The following is a 20,217-nucleotide window of genomic DNA, read 5'->3' as shown; positions in this document are numbered from 1 at the left end:
ACGTTAACGTAGAAGAACTAACTAGTCGTAGTAGTACGTTAACGTAAATTACTATATATATATATATATATATATATATATAACTNTTGTAACATTCAATAAGAGTGTTCAAATAATCATGTACCAATATGTTCAGATTATTCGGAAATTCTACGCGTTTATGTGTAATGGTTTGTAGAATCCACGGCACCTCTCGTAATATACTTGTATTGTACGTTTTTTTACAACTTCCTCTATATTAAGCTCAGACCGTAGTAGCTTCAATTTGGTTTGTTCATTTCTCAAATTTTTATTAACGTTGGATTTTCATCACCATTCTTCTCTCTCAAATCTTTTAACTGCATCACTCTTTGCTTAGTAATGTCCACGCATCTTATAATCGCTTGTGTCCTCTGCTTGTGCTCGGATTCTATTTGCTGGAACAAGTCTTTACACTGCATGGTAGGGTCCACCTGACCTTTGAAGGATTCGGTAGGAATTGTAGTGTTCAGCATGTAAATTATTTTATCATCTATTTGTCGCATCTTTCTTAACGTATCCTGAAATACATATTGTATGTTTTTATTTTACTTTAATATTTATCATGTATTTATACATATTAGGTGTAGTAAAAAGAAATCCATTATTTTTGCATGAAATTGAATGGAAAAATAATGGATTTCATTTTACTACACCTAATATAATCTGAATAAAATTATATATTGATATTTTAAAAAATAAGATATATAGAAAATAAGGTATACATAGAAATGTGAATGATACACTATATATTTGAACTTAAATGTATATGTAATGTATATATATATATTTTTGTTACACTTATTGTTAGCTAACTTCACGTACAAACACGTTCCTAACCTCTCACTAAAGTTGCCCATACAAATACGTCTAGAAAAAGACGTAACTTTGATAATAACATTGAAATTCTATGCATCATTAATTTTTAAGTAATCTTTCTTTGTAGCACAGCATAATTCTTTTGTATCATATAAATATGTAAGATAATAGCCACTAGCCGGCATTAATTATAAAATTTTAATATTTTATTTTAAATCAACTTAAGCGTTGTTAAATATATGTATGTTTGATATATTCGTATAATGCGAATGCACAAGTGTTATGTAAGTCCCGCTTTCGAAAATACCTGAAATTCTAAAAAATCGCTACACTCCACACTCATGGCTTCCATTTTTTTAGGTTGGAAAGGTACATGAGTCGCACGCACACACACACACACACACGACCAGTTCAAACGAGATTCATTGCAATGGAAGGGATGATAAGAGAATTTTTTAAATTAAAATCTATTCATTTTATATTTTTTAAATTGCATTTTGTCAACCAACATAATATTCTTTATTTCAGATCAATGATTGATTAATTTTTATATTTACTTATTTTCATGTTACGCCACTGATTCAAATATCTTGATCGAACATTTGAAATATTAAATACTTTATTTAAATATCTAGGATTAATAATAATATAAATAAATTTTTTTAAATATGTAATTCGTCTGGGAAATAAGAATCAACGATGAATGTCAGTCTTATTGTCTATTGCACACTGGGTTGCGTTCATGAATTACGCCCAGATAACTCTAAGCTATAGATTACGTCACGTATATTATAGTAAAAATACATGTTAAAGTTCATTCCTAAATATGACGAGGATGAGTGATGACGAGTGATATCCAATAAGAATTATGTTTTGAATCGTATTGAATATAAAAGCAGAAATACTAATAATTATTACTCGGATTTACGATTAATTATAAATATGCAATTATAAAACTTATTAATATCGCGATAAAAAATCATTAATATATTTACGACAACACTTTCATCGCGTTCAAAATAATCATCCCAATAATTTGATCACATCAAGATCTCTCCGCCTTAATACTATGATCAATTCAATACAAAAAACAATCTTCATAATGGAGAATAAACTTAATGTATTCTGATTCACGTCAAATTCACAAGATCCATTCGCAAAGTTAAGCAACCCGTCAACACTAATGGTCTTATTCGAGAAAAGTGTGAATCCTGAATCTTTCAGACCATTTACGATTAGAGAAATGCAAAAATACCGTAAAATTCAATCTTACAATTACTTACGATAAAATTGCGGTAAAATGGTAATTTTGATAAAGTTTGTTTCTTATAATTTTATGCACAAATAGACTGTATTTTCATTCTTATGTATGAAATTTTAAAATTAGATGATAAAATATTTTTTTCTTCTATTTCTATCATTTAATTATTTAATTATTTAATTTATTTAAAATTTAAAATTTAATAACTATAAAATAAAAATCATATGATAGATAAAATTATTTTTAATATCTTGTGATTTTTCAAATTACATGATCTTTTTCAGTAGGGTATAATTTAATCGGAATAAAGCTCACTAAATGTTGTCAATTAATATAAATATAATTAATATATTTTTGTTTGATATATATGATTATATTATTTTTGTTTTTACTCTAGTAAAAACATGACAGTCGCTAAAAAGTAAAATAGCGAGCAAATAAAAGTATTATAATAAGTTTATAAGAAAAATATAATATAAGATTATGTATTTGTCACACTTTTTATTTTCAAAATTAAAAAATTTATTTAAAGTTTTTCTACTTACTACGTAGTATATATAAATTTAGAAAGTATGAAAAATATAATTAACTTCTTAACTTTTAAGGACTATTATACCTGTCATACTTTTTGTTTGTTTAAAAATTTTAATAAAAAATTTATTTGAAATTTCTCTAGTTACTACGTACCTATATGATTTTTAAATTATTCTATTAATATGTAATTATGTAGTATCGAAATGAAAATTTAAATTAAATAAAGTGTTTTTCAATTTTTTAATTTAACGATTAAATACTCTTAAATCAAATTATTTTATCTTTATAATTTTTAAAAATTATCATTTTATCAGCCTCCATAAATTACTGACTAATTTACCATAAATTATCGAGTAAATTATCGTAAAATTTGGTCTTTTTCATTTCTACTTATGATAATAGATAAGTAATCATTTGATAACATATCAATTACAATTAATATTTTTATTCTTTAATATAATATTAAAAGTCACATGCGAGAAAATATGTTCTACTATTATTAAAAATCATTTTTTATTAAAAAAGAATGGATAGAATGATTTTCTTATAGAATAGTGATTACGAAGGAATATATTTAATACTAATAAAACACATGCATCATTGTAATTTTTTATATGTATGAGTACAAAAGTTTCTCGGATACCAATCGTTTGAGCTGAACCCAATAATAGTGGGACTTCAAAGAATTATTCCTAAATATCTAGGATTAAATTTTATATAAGTTAGTACTAAAAAATAATAACACATAAATAGATAGTTTTTAAATAATTTTTAATTGCCTTATAATTATACGAATATATTTTATAATGAAATAATAATAAATATTTGAATGTTGTATAATTCATATAAGTAGTAGTATAATTTGTTTCGCGTTTTTATAAAAGATATTTTATGATTCCTAATTATTATTCATCTCAATGCACTGATTTTAATCTAAACTTTTATAACATATACGTAGTATGGATAACTGGATTTTATACCAATTAAAGTAGTATAATACGATGTGAGATTCAATATACATTTGGTCATAAAATAGATGAATTTTATCTAGTAGATATTTGTTTTAAAATTGTGATCAGTTTTGCATCACTTAAAATACTTGATTTTAATTTGATATATTATATAAAAAGTAATAATTTATTCTAATAATTTATAAATAATGTAAAAGTTTTTTATTAATACTCATGAGAGAACTTGATTATCTCTTTCGAATCTTACGTCATTTCTCTACGAATTTCTCATCTTTGCATGCTTTCGAGATAAAATTCAGCAACAATTCGCTCGAATCGATGAAAAAAAAAATTATATATATATATATATATATATGGGCCTTGGATTACATCAGACGACAATTGAGTGAATAATTTTTATTTATTTATTTTTAAATTAAGGTTTTGTTTTCATGTTATGTGAAGTTTATGTTAAAATTAAGTTTTATAATACTCGTGATAGAGTCTCTTTGAATCAAAACACTATTAATATAAAGATTTTTTTTAAGTTTAGATTTATTTTTAACTGGATAGATATTTTAATAATTAGATACATATTTCTATTGTAATTGCGAATAAACGCAAGTAAAAAGAAATGCAAAATTTATTCGTAATCAATTGAATTATTACATTATTTTTGACAATTCATTTTTATATTTAACTGATTACATGAATGTGATGACCTTTTCGTGACGCATTCGCATATCGTACATAAATTTTATTCTTATTATTGGTGGGATAATTAACATGACAATGAAAAGAAATATTTCTTCTTATCGTTGATTTCTGGCATATTGTATAGCTAGAATATTGGCCAGAAACAGCAAAAGGGAGTCCTTTTTGGTCATAAGAAAGAAAGAAGAGGATCTCTGCAAGGCAAGTTGGTGTGTAACACCAATAAAAGTTTCAAAGGTATAAAGGTGAGCTCTAAATATTCGGGATAGTAATTACCTTTTGGGAGAGCATTTGCTCACAAACTGCGAGTTCCTTTATTTTTTAAATTGTTGATTATTTATTTAGTATGATTGGGATTAGATTATTCCACTGATTTACCAGAACACGATAGGATCGACGTGGTTAGGCACTAATGTATTCGACATAGCAGATGTGTCAAAAATACATCATATTATAAAGATATCTTAAAGTTATTGAGGTACAGTGAATGCAAAAAGTATTCGTACAGAGAAAATATTTTTTTAAAAAACTTTATTTTTAAAAAGTAAATATTATCTAGCGGAAAATAATCCATCGAATTGATGTCGAATCGATATAAATACGATGATTTCAATATTAATTTGATGTCGATTCGATGTTTAATTGATGACTTCTTATTGGATAATTAACAATTTATTCATAAAAAAATAGACTGTATGTTTCTTAAAATGATATACATCAAAAAGATGTGTATTAATTATACAAAATATATCATCTGAAAAATAAGCGGAAATTGTACGGCATTATATGTACATATCTATTTGATAATTGAAAAGGAGAAACTAAAAATTGAGTAAAATTTTAAATTAATTTTAAATTTCATTTAATTATCATCCCGTTTCACACATGTGTATGTGTTTGTAGATATGTAAATATTTTGTGTGTTTTAATTCTGTTTTGATTATTTCGATGATTCTCGAGTTAAAATCTCGTTTCAATCTCTAACTTTCATTATAAAATGTTAAACTTTTTTCTATGTTTTGTTTCATTATATTTTTCTCTGAAGAATGAATAAAACTATACGAAAAAGAATAAATTAAACATAAATAATTTCTACGAAAATTATAACTTTATTTGATAAATACAAAAATAAATTTTGTTTTTATATATGTGCTGAGTAAGATTTATCATTATTCACTTGTTTCAATAATTATTATAAATCTAATGTTACTATAAGAATATATGAAAAAATAAATTGAAACTACATCTCAAGTAAAAAGTTTGAAAACACTTTTTAAATATTGATTGACTTTTTTAAACAATTTTAGGATTATTTATTTAAATATATTTATAAGAATTACTTTTTTTTAACAATAATACTTTAAATACAATAATAATTGTTTTATTAGATCTGAAGAATTATTGTTAAAAAACACATTAATAAATATTTAAATAAATATTCCTAAAAATGTTAATTTAAAAAAAATGTTTTAAAACTTTTAGCTTGGAACATACGTACTTGCAAAAATTTATATTGCATAAATTATATAATTATTTATATTTTACACACAATTAATATATAAAATATAACGCAATATATATAACAATCACAACTTTTATTCATTTTGAACATTATTGAACATATAAGTTAGTCTTTTTAATTGCTGAATTTATTAATTTAATTGCTGAATTTATTTTTTGAGAGACACAATATTATAACATTTTATAACATTTTATAACATTATACTTATGATTAGTAACAATTCATTAAAAAATCTGAAATATGATGCCTTATGACACTATATTATAATAAAATGATGTCATAAAGCACACAAATATGATAAATTGAAAAAAGAATTAAGATATTCTCTCAATAATGTTTAACTTTTGGCTGATATCCCAAGTTTGTTAATTCTTTCGTCATAATTGCTACAGCATCAGAAGAAATAGGTTTAAGTGGTTCACGAGGTAGACCTATATTAAAGTCAGTAAGAAGAGTCATTGCTGTTTTCATAGACTGCACCCAATTACCTACAAATAATTGATTTTTTGTAACAATTGATCTGCACTTCATTAGATAAAAAAATACACTTACCATGTTTCATTATAGCAATTACAGCGCTTGTGAGCTTCTCTTGCATATCTCTGGCTTTTAATATATCTCCATTCTTGTAAACAGTAAGAAGTTGCTGTATATGTTCCGGAAATATGTTTAAGGTAGTTACTATGAAGGAATCAAATCCCACTATAGATGCAGCGTCCATTAACTAACAGAATCAGAACAAATCAAATATATTTTTATTATACTGGAGAACGCGCAAATTGGATAGAAAATAAAACAATATAGTCAATAACTGTATGACATCGGATTTAGCATTTACAGTGAGTGTAAAAAGTATTTGTACATGCAAGGAAAATTTTTTTAAAATTTTGTTTTTAAAAAGTAAACATTATCCAGCAAGAAATAATTCATGAATTTGATATTGAATAGATATTGATGATTTTGACACTAATTCAATGTCTGATTAATAGTTTTTACTGGGTAATTAGCAATTTATACATAAAGAAACAAAATAGATTGTATTATATCTCAAAATTTTTGTGTTGAAAAGATGTATAATTAAATAAAATAATTAAATAAAATAATTAAATAAAATAATTAATAAAATATTATCTTAAAAATAAGCAAAATTAAAAATGATATTATTTAGAAAAATACAATCGAGAAATTTAGTTTCTAAAATCAGAAAATTTAAAATCACATTCGAAGCTCGTTTATATTAGAACAAAACGTATTCACTGTATAAAATTGCTAATTAATGTTTATTTTCTACAAATGAAATTTGTTTATAAAAATTTTTTCTTGTACGAATATTTTTTGCACTCATTGTAACTGGCTAGTTATGATAAGCTAGTTACTATAAGCTTTCTAGCTTATTTTCTGTTCAAAAAGCGCTAGTTCATTTAATTAGTTCATTGTCATTTAATTAAAATAACTTTTTTTTCATTACCTGATCATTACCGAGGAAAATAACAAATTTCCCATTATCGGCATGTAATGCATGTGCACCTTCCTCTAAATTGTTGCTGGTGAATTTTATACCGACGAATGACGGTATTTTGTCACCAATAGATTCAAGGAATTGTCCCATGTGTACTACAAAATGTTTATACATGATATTTATGACGCGATACATATACATGTATATGTACAATAAAATATCAATTTTATAAATTATGTTGATTATAGATATTTAGCATGAATATATATATATTAGGTGTAGTAAAAAGAAATTATTTTTGCATGAAATTGAATGGAAAAATAATGGATTTCTTTTTACTACACCTAATATGTATGTATATATACATATATATATATATTGAAATGTGGAATGACCACTTACTGTTAACATTAGTCAACATAGGAATGTGATAGTACAATAACGGTGTCTTTGGCGCTGCCCTGCCAACTATTTCCAAGTATTCAATCAGTTCTTTAGGAGTGGTAGGCTTGAAGTACAATTCTGGTAAGCAGAGAATAGAATCCACGTGCAGATTACTTGCATGTTTCGCCTATAAATTATTTTTGTTTTATTATTCAGTTGAAAGCGGGATGAATATTATTCTCCGCTGTCCTCTCCATATATAATATACTTACAAGTTCAATAACATTGGGAAGAGGTGCGCCTCCTACTTGAATCATTAGGTGCTGCTTTGTTTCTTTCACTGCCTTTACCCAGGCTTCGATAACAAGTTTCCTTTCAGCAACAGACATTGACGTTCCTTCGCCACTTGTGCCATTAACTATATAAAAAAAACAAAAAATAAAAAAATAAAAAAAAGATAAAAATATGTAAAATTATTATTTCAATTTAGAATAATTATATATATTGTATATTTTTTCTTTTGTATGGAATAATCTCTTATGCAAAACTCTTGTGAGAGAATTTAATATAATGTTAATAATATTGTTAAATATTATATTAGTCCGTCATTGAGATACTTCCAATGAAATAACAATAAAACGTTTCTAACAAAAATTTGTTGATTTCTAATAAAATAATTAATTGTAAAAAAAAATGTGTAAAAATTTGTCCATTTTTAAATAAAAGTTTGAAGTCAAATTATGTATTTTTTTCTATTATTCTTTTTTCTCATAAAAAGACGAAGCTATTAATACCTATAATATTATGTGCCATTTTGTTTATTTGATCTCAGAATAAACAATTAATATTTATACAACATAATCCATGATATCTATTGTCGATACCTAAAGTAACAAGATCATAGGAACAGACATAGAAATTATCGAAATATGTAAAGAAGAACCAAAATATATATAAGTGAAATACGTTTATTCGACGCTATTTTTTTACAAATATATTTTTATTAAAGTAAATGTTTAAACTACATAGTACCTTTTATAATACAAACTTTCCAATAAATTGCTATGCGTAGATTCAATTATAATATAACAACTGCAATGTTTTATGTTTGGATTTCGCTTTAAGTATCGACGATAGATTCGTTATGTTGCAAGTATTAAATGAATTAGCTGGAAATCAAATAATCAAAATGATATATAACACTATATCGACAAATTTATCTTTTTATACAAAACAGAAAAATATATGATTTCATTTTAAAAATATTCAATTTGACTTTGACTTTTTATAAAAAAAACAAATTTGAAATTTTTTACGTAATTAATTCTTTATTAGAATCAAACAAACTTTTGTTAAACACATTTTTTGTCAACCTATAGGAAATATCTTAAAAAGTATGGCGACCGATCATAGTCATTTTAAGATATAGGAAAAGCATCTTGTGTGTATATTTTAATAATTAAAATTGAGCTTAAAGATAATTTACCAAGTAAACCTTTGATCCCTTTCTTTGCCAAGTATGTTGCATATTGCGGTATAATATCCAAATTGAGAGATCTGTTAAATAAATATTAGGCAATAATTTAGTTTAATATTTTAGATTATTAAATTTTATGAGAACACAAGTTATAATTACCCATCATTATTGAAAGAAGTAAATACGGGAACAATAAGACCTCTGTAAGTATACGGTAATCTCTGTAATCATAAAATTAATTTACTATTATAAAACATTTTGTAATTTATTTTATTTTACATTAATGGTATATATGTTTTATAAATATTTATACAATTCTTTCTCTATTAATTTGCTTTATATATTTATTTTGTTTTCTGTTTAAGGTGATTCTTTAATAAATCGAGTTACCATAGAAATGTCTAATTTTTTTTATGAATTTAAAGTGTGCAAAATTCTACAGTAGATTAATGATGAAATAAAAGAGAATTATGATTTTAATGATCAAAAAAGTAATAAGGTTTCAACGTTTCCATTTTGGAAAGATATTTACGTGAATAAACTTGTGCATATCAATTTATCTCGAAAAATAAATATAATCTCTTATTTTCGTTCGATGAAGATCCAGTTGAGATTTACTATTGTATGTCCATATTATTTCATTAAAATATACACATTTTAATATTTTATCCAAATTATGCAGTTATTTGTAATTTTGGATGGGCCCTGGTGAGGCTAAATTTTCGGTATTTTACTCAAGAATCAATTTAAATAATAAAAACAAATTAGATGTAAAAAAAGTTACATGTCGCAGCTTTTCAGGTAAATTTCTATTTCTTGTTTAAGAATTTTTAAGAAACTGCAACAAAATTATCTAAAAATTAAAAAATTTAAATTTCTTTTATTTCCAAATGTTTTATTCATTAAAAGAACAAGAATTTTGAAATAAAATGTAATAGATCTCTCTAATTTAGATTTATGTATACTGTTAGAACTAAATTATTTTTTTATTTTAGAATCCTTTTATAATTTTTATTCTTATGAGAAATTATGTACATAAGGAGATCATAGTATAAACAAGATTTACTAGGAATTTAAATCGCTGTCTGTATTTCTTATATTGGGAAATAAATATTACAATATAAATTTTGATATATCTTATTAGGAATCTTTTTGTACAATCGTTTTTACACAATGACTGGCATTTTAATGTGATACGATTAGATAACTTCTGAAATAATGTATGGCAGTAACTTTAACTTAAGAATTCATATGATTTTAGCAGGATCAATATTTATAAAAGCAATAACTTGATAACTCCAGTTAAGAGTATTTTTTAGTAGAGATACGTGTCTTTTTTATTTTATATTTGTATTAATTATATACATCGTATATAATAATTATTACAGAATGACAATTACGTTAAATATTTATATATAAATATTTATATATTTTTTCATTATATATTTTTTTTATAATTTGATTATATTTGTGTAATAAATATTTCCGTGAATATCATATACTTACGGACATTGTGTTATAAGCGCGACACTAACGTACACTTTATGAAAGCACCGATGCGAAGAGAAACTAAGCAACAACTAAGACTGATATTCACAATTTCTTCTTATATTCAAGATCGTTGTATGTCCAGTCTTTTAACTGGTGTTATAATAAACCAATCACAGAGCTGTATTAACTTCTTGAAATATTATGTAAGATTGTTTTGAAATAAAAACGAAATACGAATATAACCTTTCTTGTCGAGTGCTGATAAGATAAATTTTGTTTGTGAAAACCTGTTCTGCGGGAAGTTGTAATATTGTTATTGGATAATGTTAAGTTAAAAAGATAAAAATTAAGTTTAAAAGTTAAAAAGTTAATTAATTTTAATTTAATTTAGATTATATTTTAGATTCTTAATTTTTTGACTTAATTTAGTTACATTTTATCGGTAACTATTAACTTTTAATTTGATTTTTTTGAAGTTAATCTTTAGATATAAGAGAGAGATAATAATTTTATACTAGAGTAATTTTATATTAGAAATTTAAAATGCCTATTACGGAGGATGAATCTTCATTGCTTTAAATAATTCAATCTTCAATTGCTAATATACTTATTATTACTATTTATTATCAGTTTTAACATCTTTATAATATAATGCTTGATGATAATTATTAAAAAAAATAAAATTGGTTGTCAATTTAATTTATGATTACTAGAGTAGTTTTAATTGCGTTTATAGTTCGGAAAAACAATTCGGTGCGCAGTTCAAAAAGACTACAATATGGTATACGTGGGTCGTTTGATAAGTTTGGTAAATTTCCATGATATATAATACAATAGCGCTACAATCCATTTGATGACGCGACATCTCGAAAGATTCACTCTTCGAACCCCTTCAGGCCAAATTTCAGCCATAGTTCACGTTTGGTAGTCATTTGAAGTAGACTGTCTCAAAGTCTGCAAAATACTCATTGAGTATTTGCGACAATGACTTCCTCATTTGACGAGAATTTCTTTCCACCGAGCCAAGTTTTAAAGTTTTTAAGTTTGGGAACAGAAAGAAGTCACGGGGCCAAATCCGGAGAATAGGGTGAATGAGGAATCAATTCATAGCTCAATTCGTAGTTTTGTCATTGCAACGGTCGACTCGTGGGACGGCGCGTTGTCTTGATGGAAGAGCACTTTTTTGCGCGCCAATTTCGCTTCAAATGAATTCTACCAAACGTGAACTATGCTCTGGCTGAAATTTGGCCTGAAGGGGTTCGAAGAGTGGATCTTTCGAGATGTCGCGTCATCAAATGGATATTGTAGCGCCATTTCATGGAAATTTACCAAACTTATCAAATGACCCACGTATATGATATATATGAAAGTACATATATAGTGTATATTAGTAATTCAGGATTAAATTATTTAAAGCAATGAAGATCTAGCTTCGAGCGTAATAGGCATTTTATTGATTGTGTTTCTCATATATGCGGTCTAAAATAAAGATTTTTAATATTGTTAGTAATTTTATATTGTATAATTATTACTTGTAAACAAAAATAATCAGATTTTTCAATAAATAAGCTGTGAGAAAGAAAAAATACAAAAAATTATGTAAAGTAATCAAACTTTTTCTTATTTTTTGATCGAACCAATTTAACTTTTTAATTTTACTATTTTTATTAACTTAACTTTTAATTCAATTAATTTTATTACGTATTAACTTGTATTTTAATTAAATTAAATTTTCAAATTAATTTTAACTTAACTTATTGTTAAAAAAAAAGTTAACTTACCCAACCCTGCTATAGTTATTCTAAAATTAAATCACGGTATACATATTGATTGTTAAATAACAATAATAGATAATGATTTCTTGTAATTTATTATTAAACTGAACTCAAATTATACGAATCATGTTATTTTTATAAGGAAGATGTGAGACATGAAAAAGAGATATTAAATAAAATCTCATATTTTTATGAATATTAGAGAAAATTTTGATGTTCACTGTTTCAAACAATGAATCTAAAGTATTTTCTAAATTTGAAATATTATTTCACATATCCATATCATATAAAATTTTTTTAATTTTGAGGCATTTTGTTTTATATCTTCTTTTTATCATATTTTTTCAATATTTATGTCGCTTTTATATGAACAAGTATTTTCCTTAATAAATTTAATTATATATAAAATAATTATATAGAGTTTAATAATTATATTGAAACAGTCAAATTAAACGTAGCGGATGAAAAATTCAGATGTTGAAATCAATTAACATAATAATCACTATTATAGCTAATAAAGCACTTCTTGCATTATGAAACTAAATAATATTCTATTTATATTCTATTTATAAAATTCTTTGGGTTGGGATCGAACCTACTTGTAGTCAATCTTCTCCACTGTTGCGTCTGACGGAAATTTCTTATTTTTCAGATTCTTCGTCAGGTCTCCAAAAAGAGAGATTGCATGACAAATCTGGGCTGTAGGCCAGATATTCTAATAATGTCTAATATCATCAAAACTGTGTTGCTATTTTGAAAAAGAATGGCAGCAAATTTCCGTAGTGAAGGACGCAGTAGTGAAGGAGCGAGTGAATTGAATCCGAGGAATTTTCTGAGGAATTTTATAAACAAAACATCTGTCGTTTGGTTTCACATTGGAAGAAGTGTCTTGCTAATGGTGCCATGGTGATTATTAACATGTTAGTTGTTTTAAATGTTTGAATTTTTTATTTGCTATTCTAATATAAATTTCTAATATAAATTCTAATATAAATTATTGTTTTTTTGTTTGTAATTTGTTGTATAATAATTTGAAAACAAAATTATTTTTTAGAATTTTTAATGTCAGATTTTTGAGAAAAGTACTTTAAAAAGTTCCAAAAGCTTTTTTACGATCTTTGAAAATTTATAGATAAACCCGATATGCTAGATATTTAAAAAGGGACTCTAATTAAAGATTGTCATACATTAGTTTTTTAATTAAAAATATTGAATCTTTCATTACAAGTATCTTCGAACTTTCATGTTTTAAAGCTAAGTTTATCTAGAATGACATAAGATTACATTTATTCATAGCAAACCATAATGTTTTTTTTCATATTAAATATTAAGTATTAAATTAAATTTAATTGACATTTTTATTATGTGTAATGGTTTTGAGTCTAAATGCGATTTTATGTACGTTCTATACTTGTCTTTAAAATAAAGCGCATTAGAAGTTCAATGATTTGCTTGCGGTTGAAGATTTAATATTTTTATTTTAACGTACAATATTTAAGCTTTAAATTTTTTTTAATCTCTAGGGGTGCGTTCCACTTAACGTTTGCAACACTCGTATGAATCAGAGAGAATCAAGAGAGAGTGGAGCGGAGAGTGTTTCTCTTCTCTAATTAGTTCCGCTATTTATAGTTCACTTCCGCAAATGTGCATGTGTGTGTACATATATATGTCATACACAATACTAGTGCGGTACTAATGTGTGCAGCATCATATGTTTCTTCACGCTCCTACTATATCTTCTACTTATTTCAACGGTACACTATAAATGGCGATTTCCGGATGAGTCCGCTCCACTCCTCGATTCTCTTTAGTATGAATCCTTTTATCCTTGTTTAATATTTGATAACAACAAAGATGGAATTACTCACGAACCTTACAAACGTTTAATGGAATCTTAGATTATATCAATTATGAATTTTCAAAGATGCAAAAAACGTTTTTAGAAGATTTTAATTTATATATTTTTCAAAAATTGATAAAGCACGTTAGCAGGTATTATCAAAAACTAAGAAACTGCTATTCTTTTCCAGAACGTAAATGTTTGTACCATTGTTATTTCATTAATATTTATGATGATTACGCAAACAAACTATAAAATAAAAATATAAATTTGTCATTAGCCGTAAGTCTTAAGTCATAAAATCTAAGAAGATAAAAATTAATTATTTTCTTTTAGAACTTCAACATTCTACATACACGAAGCATAATTAAAGTAAAATGTTAATTGACAATTATTATAACGGAGACATAAAAAACTTGTTTTTCGTAATATAATTACTTATTTTTTTTATCCAATTAAAATGTGTTTACAAGATTTCTTACAAAAATTGAAACTTGCATGTTTGTTAAACTAAAATATATCTAAAAATTAAATTATATTACATATCTCGAATATTAAGAAAAAAAACTTCTTTATCGGCCATTTTACTGACTATTGTACGAATTATAATCACAATTTTAATTGAAATGACGTAAAAATTTTAGAACTCTTTAGTGGGAGGAAAGTATTTAACGTGTTAAGATCACGTATTGGATCTTAAGTAATTTAAATAATTTGATGAATTTATATATGTAGTCATTTAATTTAATTTAATCTGCGCTGAATAACATATTAAAATTTGTAAATTTTATTGCGAAAAATATTACTTTGACAAAGCCTCGGTGGTCTAACGGTGAGGATACTCGCACAGAATGCAAAAGATATGAGTTCGATCTTTGACCAAGGTAATATTTTTTGCAATAAAATTATTTACAGATTTTAATATATTATTTAGCATAATTAAGAAGATTTTAGAGATGCCTCTGAGCAAATTTTTAAATTTGTCTAATAGTCAATTTAATTTGTGATTATTATTATTATATAAGTTTAATCGGATTTGCGTTTCAAGATCGAAAAATCATTTCGGCGCACAGTTTGAATGACTACATATGCACTGTGTTCTAAATTTACTGCCAGCGCTGAAAATCTTTAGTTTACGTGCGTTATAAGATTTTCAACATTAATAATGAATTTTGGAACACAACCGTATATATAAATTATACCGAATTATTTAAACACTTAAAGGGATGCTGAAGTGACGCTCGAACTTGATCGATGTTAACTGCACGATTTTTTAAATTTCAAATAAAAAAGTCAATAGTGACATCTTTAATTCATTTCTTATATTATTCTCTACCTTATATCGTTTTATCTCACTCAAACGTATACATCTGTCCTTATTTAATATATTGCAACGCTATCTCTTGCAAGATCGAATACTTACTATTAGATACAATTATTTTGTTTATCATTCCGAGTCGTTCAGTATTCGTATACACGTATAATTTGCGATATAAATCTTTCTTTTTAAGCTTTTCATCTTAGTTTCATAAACACAATATTGTTTGTGCATGTAAAACGCTGAGTGCTGAATTGTCGTTTTGTCCATATCTATAAAACTTTTGTATTAAGGAAACATTTTCGAAAATACGCTAAACGAGCTGAATGTAAGTTTTTAATTTTTTTTTTCGATTTTAGCATAAAGACTGTGACATTTCCCAATTTTGGTTCTGCTTTAATTCTGTAAAAGGATTTTTCATTCCATTCAGTAAATTCAAAGATTTATATCGATCTGCAATGTCCCGACAATTTGGTCATTCCAGCATCTCCTTAAGATCTACGTTTATTTTTGTTATGTAATTGAACCAATAAATTTATTGTATGCATCGATATCAGCGTGGGTCTTATTTCAGATTAAATATTTTTATTACATTATTAAAAAAACACAAATAAATAAATAAAAATAAGCCAGATTTCATTGAATATTGTTGGACATCACAAAACAATGACAGAAATAGCTGTCGCGAGATCAAAAATATATAAAGCATGAGATACCCTCATTATTCAGTGTAAATACGTTTATCAATATTGATTTGTATTGAAAAAAAGGTTTTTTTTATATTTGAATCACCTTCATATTTTATAAGTTTTAATATCAGTGAATTTTTAGATATTATCAGTTCTATTTGTTAATAAAACGTATCGTTAACGTCTTATCAGAAAAACATTGTATATATCAGATAAAGATTGTCTGATAATAAGACAAAACGCCGATCATATATTTCATGAAAAATATTGCATTAATTCAAATCTAAAAATTTATTCAAATTAAAAACATTTTAGAAACAGATTAGACTTGTTATATCTTAAAATAAATTTATTATTTTCGCGTAATTTATATAAAAAATATATTAAGTTTAACTTTAATCAATTTAAAAGACAAACTTTCCGTTACTTAGTTACTTTAAAATTATATAGAAACATCTCTTAAATTTGAAATTGAATAAGGAAAAATGAAGAAAAACATTTCTTGCTTTAAATGACAATAGCTATTCTTATTTATAAAAATAGTCTTTGTGTGTGTAAATAGTTGTACATTATACGCTAAAAATCATTAAACGAGATAAAATTTTTTAAAGAAATAGGTAAAAAACAAGTAAGAAATAGTATTTACGTTTATAATTAGATAATTTATTGAAGAATTAGAGATAATATATAATATAATATTGTAAAAGATAGGATAAACTGGAAAAGTAAGATTATCAAATATTTATAATTTAATATTTGGTTGATATCCTAAATTCGTTAAATCTTTTGTCACAGTTGCTACAGTTTCAGAAGAAATAGATTTAGGTGGTGCACGAGATGGCCCTGTATTAATGTCAGTAAGAAGAGCCATTGCTATTTTTATAGCCTGTATTCGATTATCTGCAATAAAGAACCGATTTGAGTAATAATGCATTATCAGATATAAAATGGTACCTACCATGTTTCATTATAGCAATTATAGCGCTTGAAAGCTTCTCTTGCATATCATTAGCTTTTATCATATCTCCATTCTTGCAAACAGCAAGAAGACCCAATACAAGTTCGGGAAACATATTTAAACTGTTTAATATAAAGGAATCCATTCCCATTGCATACGCAGCGGGCACTAACTAAAGAATCAGATCAGATTAAATATATTTTCATTAGGTTGCAATAAAAAGAACAAATCTAAATAAAAATAAGCTTATAGAATATAATTAATAACTACAATCAGTAATCAGTAAGAATTCTTTTATTCTAGACCTATTCTTGCAATCATCCAGCGTTACTCATTGAGTAAAGAACATTCATCCAGCATTACTCATTGAGTAAAGAACATTCATCGAGAATCTACTTACTGACCAATTATTAACTATTTTTAGTTTATTTTTCATTTATAAAACGCCTAAATCTTGGCCTAAACTAATTTTTATTTTATTACCTGATTATTGCCAAGGAAAATACTAAATTTTCTGTTATCTGCACGTAACGCTTGCACTCCTTCTTCTAAGTTGGAGCTAGTGAATTTTATACCCACAAACGAAGGTATTTTGTCACCAATTGATTCAAGGAATCGTCCCATGTGTACTACAAAATATATTTATATACGATAATAATATTTATTGTGAAATATGTATATACATATATGTAAATATGTATATAATGAAATATTACTCTTTTATTATTAAAGTCAGTTGATTATTTCTAGTATATGTGTACTAAAATGTCGAAAGATCGCTTACTATTAACATTAGTCATCACAGGAAAATGATAATATAATAACGGTGTCTTTGGTGCCGCCTCACCAACTATTTCCAAGTATTCAATTAGTTGTTTAGAGGTAGTAGGCTTGAAGTACAGTTCTGGTAAGCAGAGTATAGAATTTACGGGCAGACTGCTTGCATGTTTTGCCTGTATATTATTTCCATTATATTGATTAATCGCAGAAGGTTGTACACTATTCTATACATATAATAATAATTATACATACAAGTTCGATAACATCGGGAAGAGGTACACCTCCTACTTGAACCATCAGGTGTTGCTTTGTTTCTTCCACTGCTTTTACCCAAGCTTCGACAACAAGTTTCCTTTCAGCAACAGACATTACCATTCCTTCACCATTTGTTCCATTAACTGCAATAAGAAATATAAAAAAAGTTATTCTAATTTTATTATTCTAATTTTATTATTATAATTTTGAATAATTATTATATAATATTATATATACTTTTTCTTTTCTAAAATGATTTTTATGCAAAATACTTTTTGGTTAAAATTTAATATATTAAATATTATTATATAATTAAAATTAATTTTAGAAGTAACTTACCAAGTATACCTTTAATTCCTTTCTTTGATAGATGCATTGCATATTTTGATATAACTTCCAAATTAAGTGCTCTATTAAATAAATACTAGTCATTATTATTCAGTTTAAATTTATTTCAGTTATTATTTATAGAGTTTATGGTACAATTAATTACCCATTGATTCTAAAAGGAGTTAATACTGGAGCAATAAGACCTTTGTAGGTGTATGACAATCGCTACAAAGTCATAAAATATAAATTTTTATGTCTGTAATACTATAAGAAATTTATATTTTATTTTATTTAACTCTAATTAAATCAACGCGATATATCGCAAACATATATAATACAAATAAACATGTACAAATAAATTCCTTTCTAAAAATATTAATTTGATTTGAATGTATCTGTTTTATTCCTTATTTGAATAATATGGATTGTACATAGCTGCGATATTTACTGCAAGTACAAAAAATCTATAATATATATATCTATAATATATATATATATATATACATATGTGTGAAATAGATTTTCAGTATTCGCAGTGAATAACAGAACGCATCCTGTACATGTAAAGAAATTATATCACAGCTTTTCGGATAAACTTTTATTTTTTTGTTCAATAAACATTTAACAAAGAAAGCTCAATAACATCTTGAAATTGGAATATAAATTTTCTTTTTGCTTTTGGAAGTAACAATAACTTCGAAGTAAAAAAAGTATAGTAAGTCTCTCTATTCTGAAATTGCCGAAATTAAGTTATTTTTTTAATAAGTTAGTTAGTTAGTTTTAAATAAGTTATTTTTTATTTTGAAATTTTTCTATAATTCTCATTTTTTCTTATGGAAAATTGAAAATAAAAGATGATCAGAATAAAGAGATAAACAATATGCGAAAAAATTTGTTTATGGAAATAACAATATGTATTTCTTATTTTAAAATTAAATATTTATATGGTATTTTAGAAATAAATATTTATACGATATTTTAGAATATTTTACTAGAAATTTTAACATATTCAATCTATTATTATTTATTTATTATATTATATAAGACGCGCGTGCGTGCGTGCGTGCGTGCGTGCGTGTGCGTGTGTATGCATGTGTGCGTGCGCGCGCGTGCGTGTATACCGCGTGATCCACTTAAATGGACCATCTGAAATATTTCTATTATTTTTGATAATATAAAAAAAATGTTTCAAATGAAAGTGAAACGGTTTCGAGGGAGATATATTTTGGAGATATATTATGTTTTTTTTAGGTGGAGACGTCAAATATTGGATTGTTCGGAAAGTTCGTGCCGACTAATCTATATAATTTGATAAATGTATACTAAAATTTAAATCTTTTGCGTTTCAATTTTTCTTCCAAATCGGCACGAACTTTCCGGACAACCCAATAGATATGATTCAGGTCTCCTCCACTTTTTTAAATGAAATTGTATGATTTTTTTTACACAATATGTTTCCTCTAATTACTCTGCTTATAAAAGTATAAAGATAGTGATATAAAAAAACCAATAGTTTAAGAGATATTTTACACTTTATTCTGGCACAAATTAACAAAAAAAAATGTTAAATAACTCGTAAACTATTAATTTTTTTATAACCGTACCTTAATACTTTTATGAATAAAATAATGAGATGAATCAGT

At 25.2% G+C, this 20,217-nt stretch overlaps 3 protein-coding genes across 3 annotated transcripts; all 3 read right to left on the bottom strand.

Annotated features, from left to right (window-relative positions):
• Nucleotides 1–150: 150 nt before the first annotated feature.
• On the bottom strand, nt 151–1,189 carry LOC105627766 (coiled-coil domain-containing protein 58). The gene is given in 3 exon segments (XM_012209046.1): nt 151–293; nt 296–539; nt 1,145–1,189. Coding segments are annotated over 3 exon segments (432 nt in total).
• A 4,956-nt stretch (nt 1,190–6,145) lies between these two features.
• Nucleotides 6,146–10,650, bottom strand: LOC105627883 (N-acetylneuraminate lyase-like). Its single transcript, XM_012209156.1, has 8 exons — nt 10,645–10,650; nt 9,298–9,359; nt 9,148–9,218; nt 7,934–8,079; nt 7,680–7,848; nt 7,287–7,432; nt 6,371–6,542; nt 6,146–6,306 (listed from the first exon to the last, which is right to left on the bottom strand). Exons 1-8 carry the CDS (start codon nt 10,648–10,650, stop codon nt 6,146–6,148), a joined length of 933 nt encoding a protein of 310 aa, XP_012064546.1.
• Nucleotides 10,651–16,993: 6,343 nt separating this feature from the next.
• On the bottom strand, nt 16,994–18,811 carry LOC105627882 (N-acetylneuraminate lyase-like). The gene is given in 7 exon segments (XM_012209155.1): nt 16,994–17,151; nt 17,210–17,381; nt 17,693–17,838; nt 17,994–18,162; nt 18,242–18,387; nt 18,584–18,654; nt 18,738–18,811. Coding segments are annotated over 7 exon segments (936 nt in total).
• Nucleotides 18,812–20,217: the final 1,406 nt, after the last annotated feature.

This window comes from Atta cephalotes (genome assembly GCF_000143395.1).
Source record: "Atta cephalotes unplaced genomic scaffold scaffold00010, whole genome shotgun sequence".
In the NCBI taxonomy this organism is placed as follows: domain Eukaryota; kingdom Metazoa; phylum Arthropoda; class Insecta; order Hymenoptera; family Formicidae; genus Atta; species Atta cephalotes.
This window is presented reverse-complemented; position numbering and strand designations above follow the sequence as displayed.

Bases quoted from the DNA above. Each gene is read 5' to 3' on its own strand.
- LOC105627883 (XM_012209156.1), bottom strand. The intron at 9,219-9,297 runs GTAATTATAACT...TTTATTTAACAG, and splicing joins ACTTCTTTCAATAATGATGG to ATCTCTCAATTTGGATATTA. The intron at 6,307-6,370 runs GTAAGTGTATTT...AATTATTTGTAG, and splicing joins AATTGCTATAATGAAACATG to GTAATTGGGTGCAGTCTATG.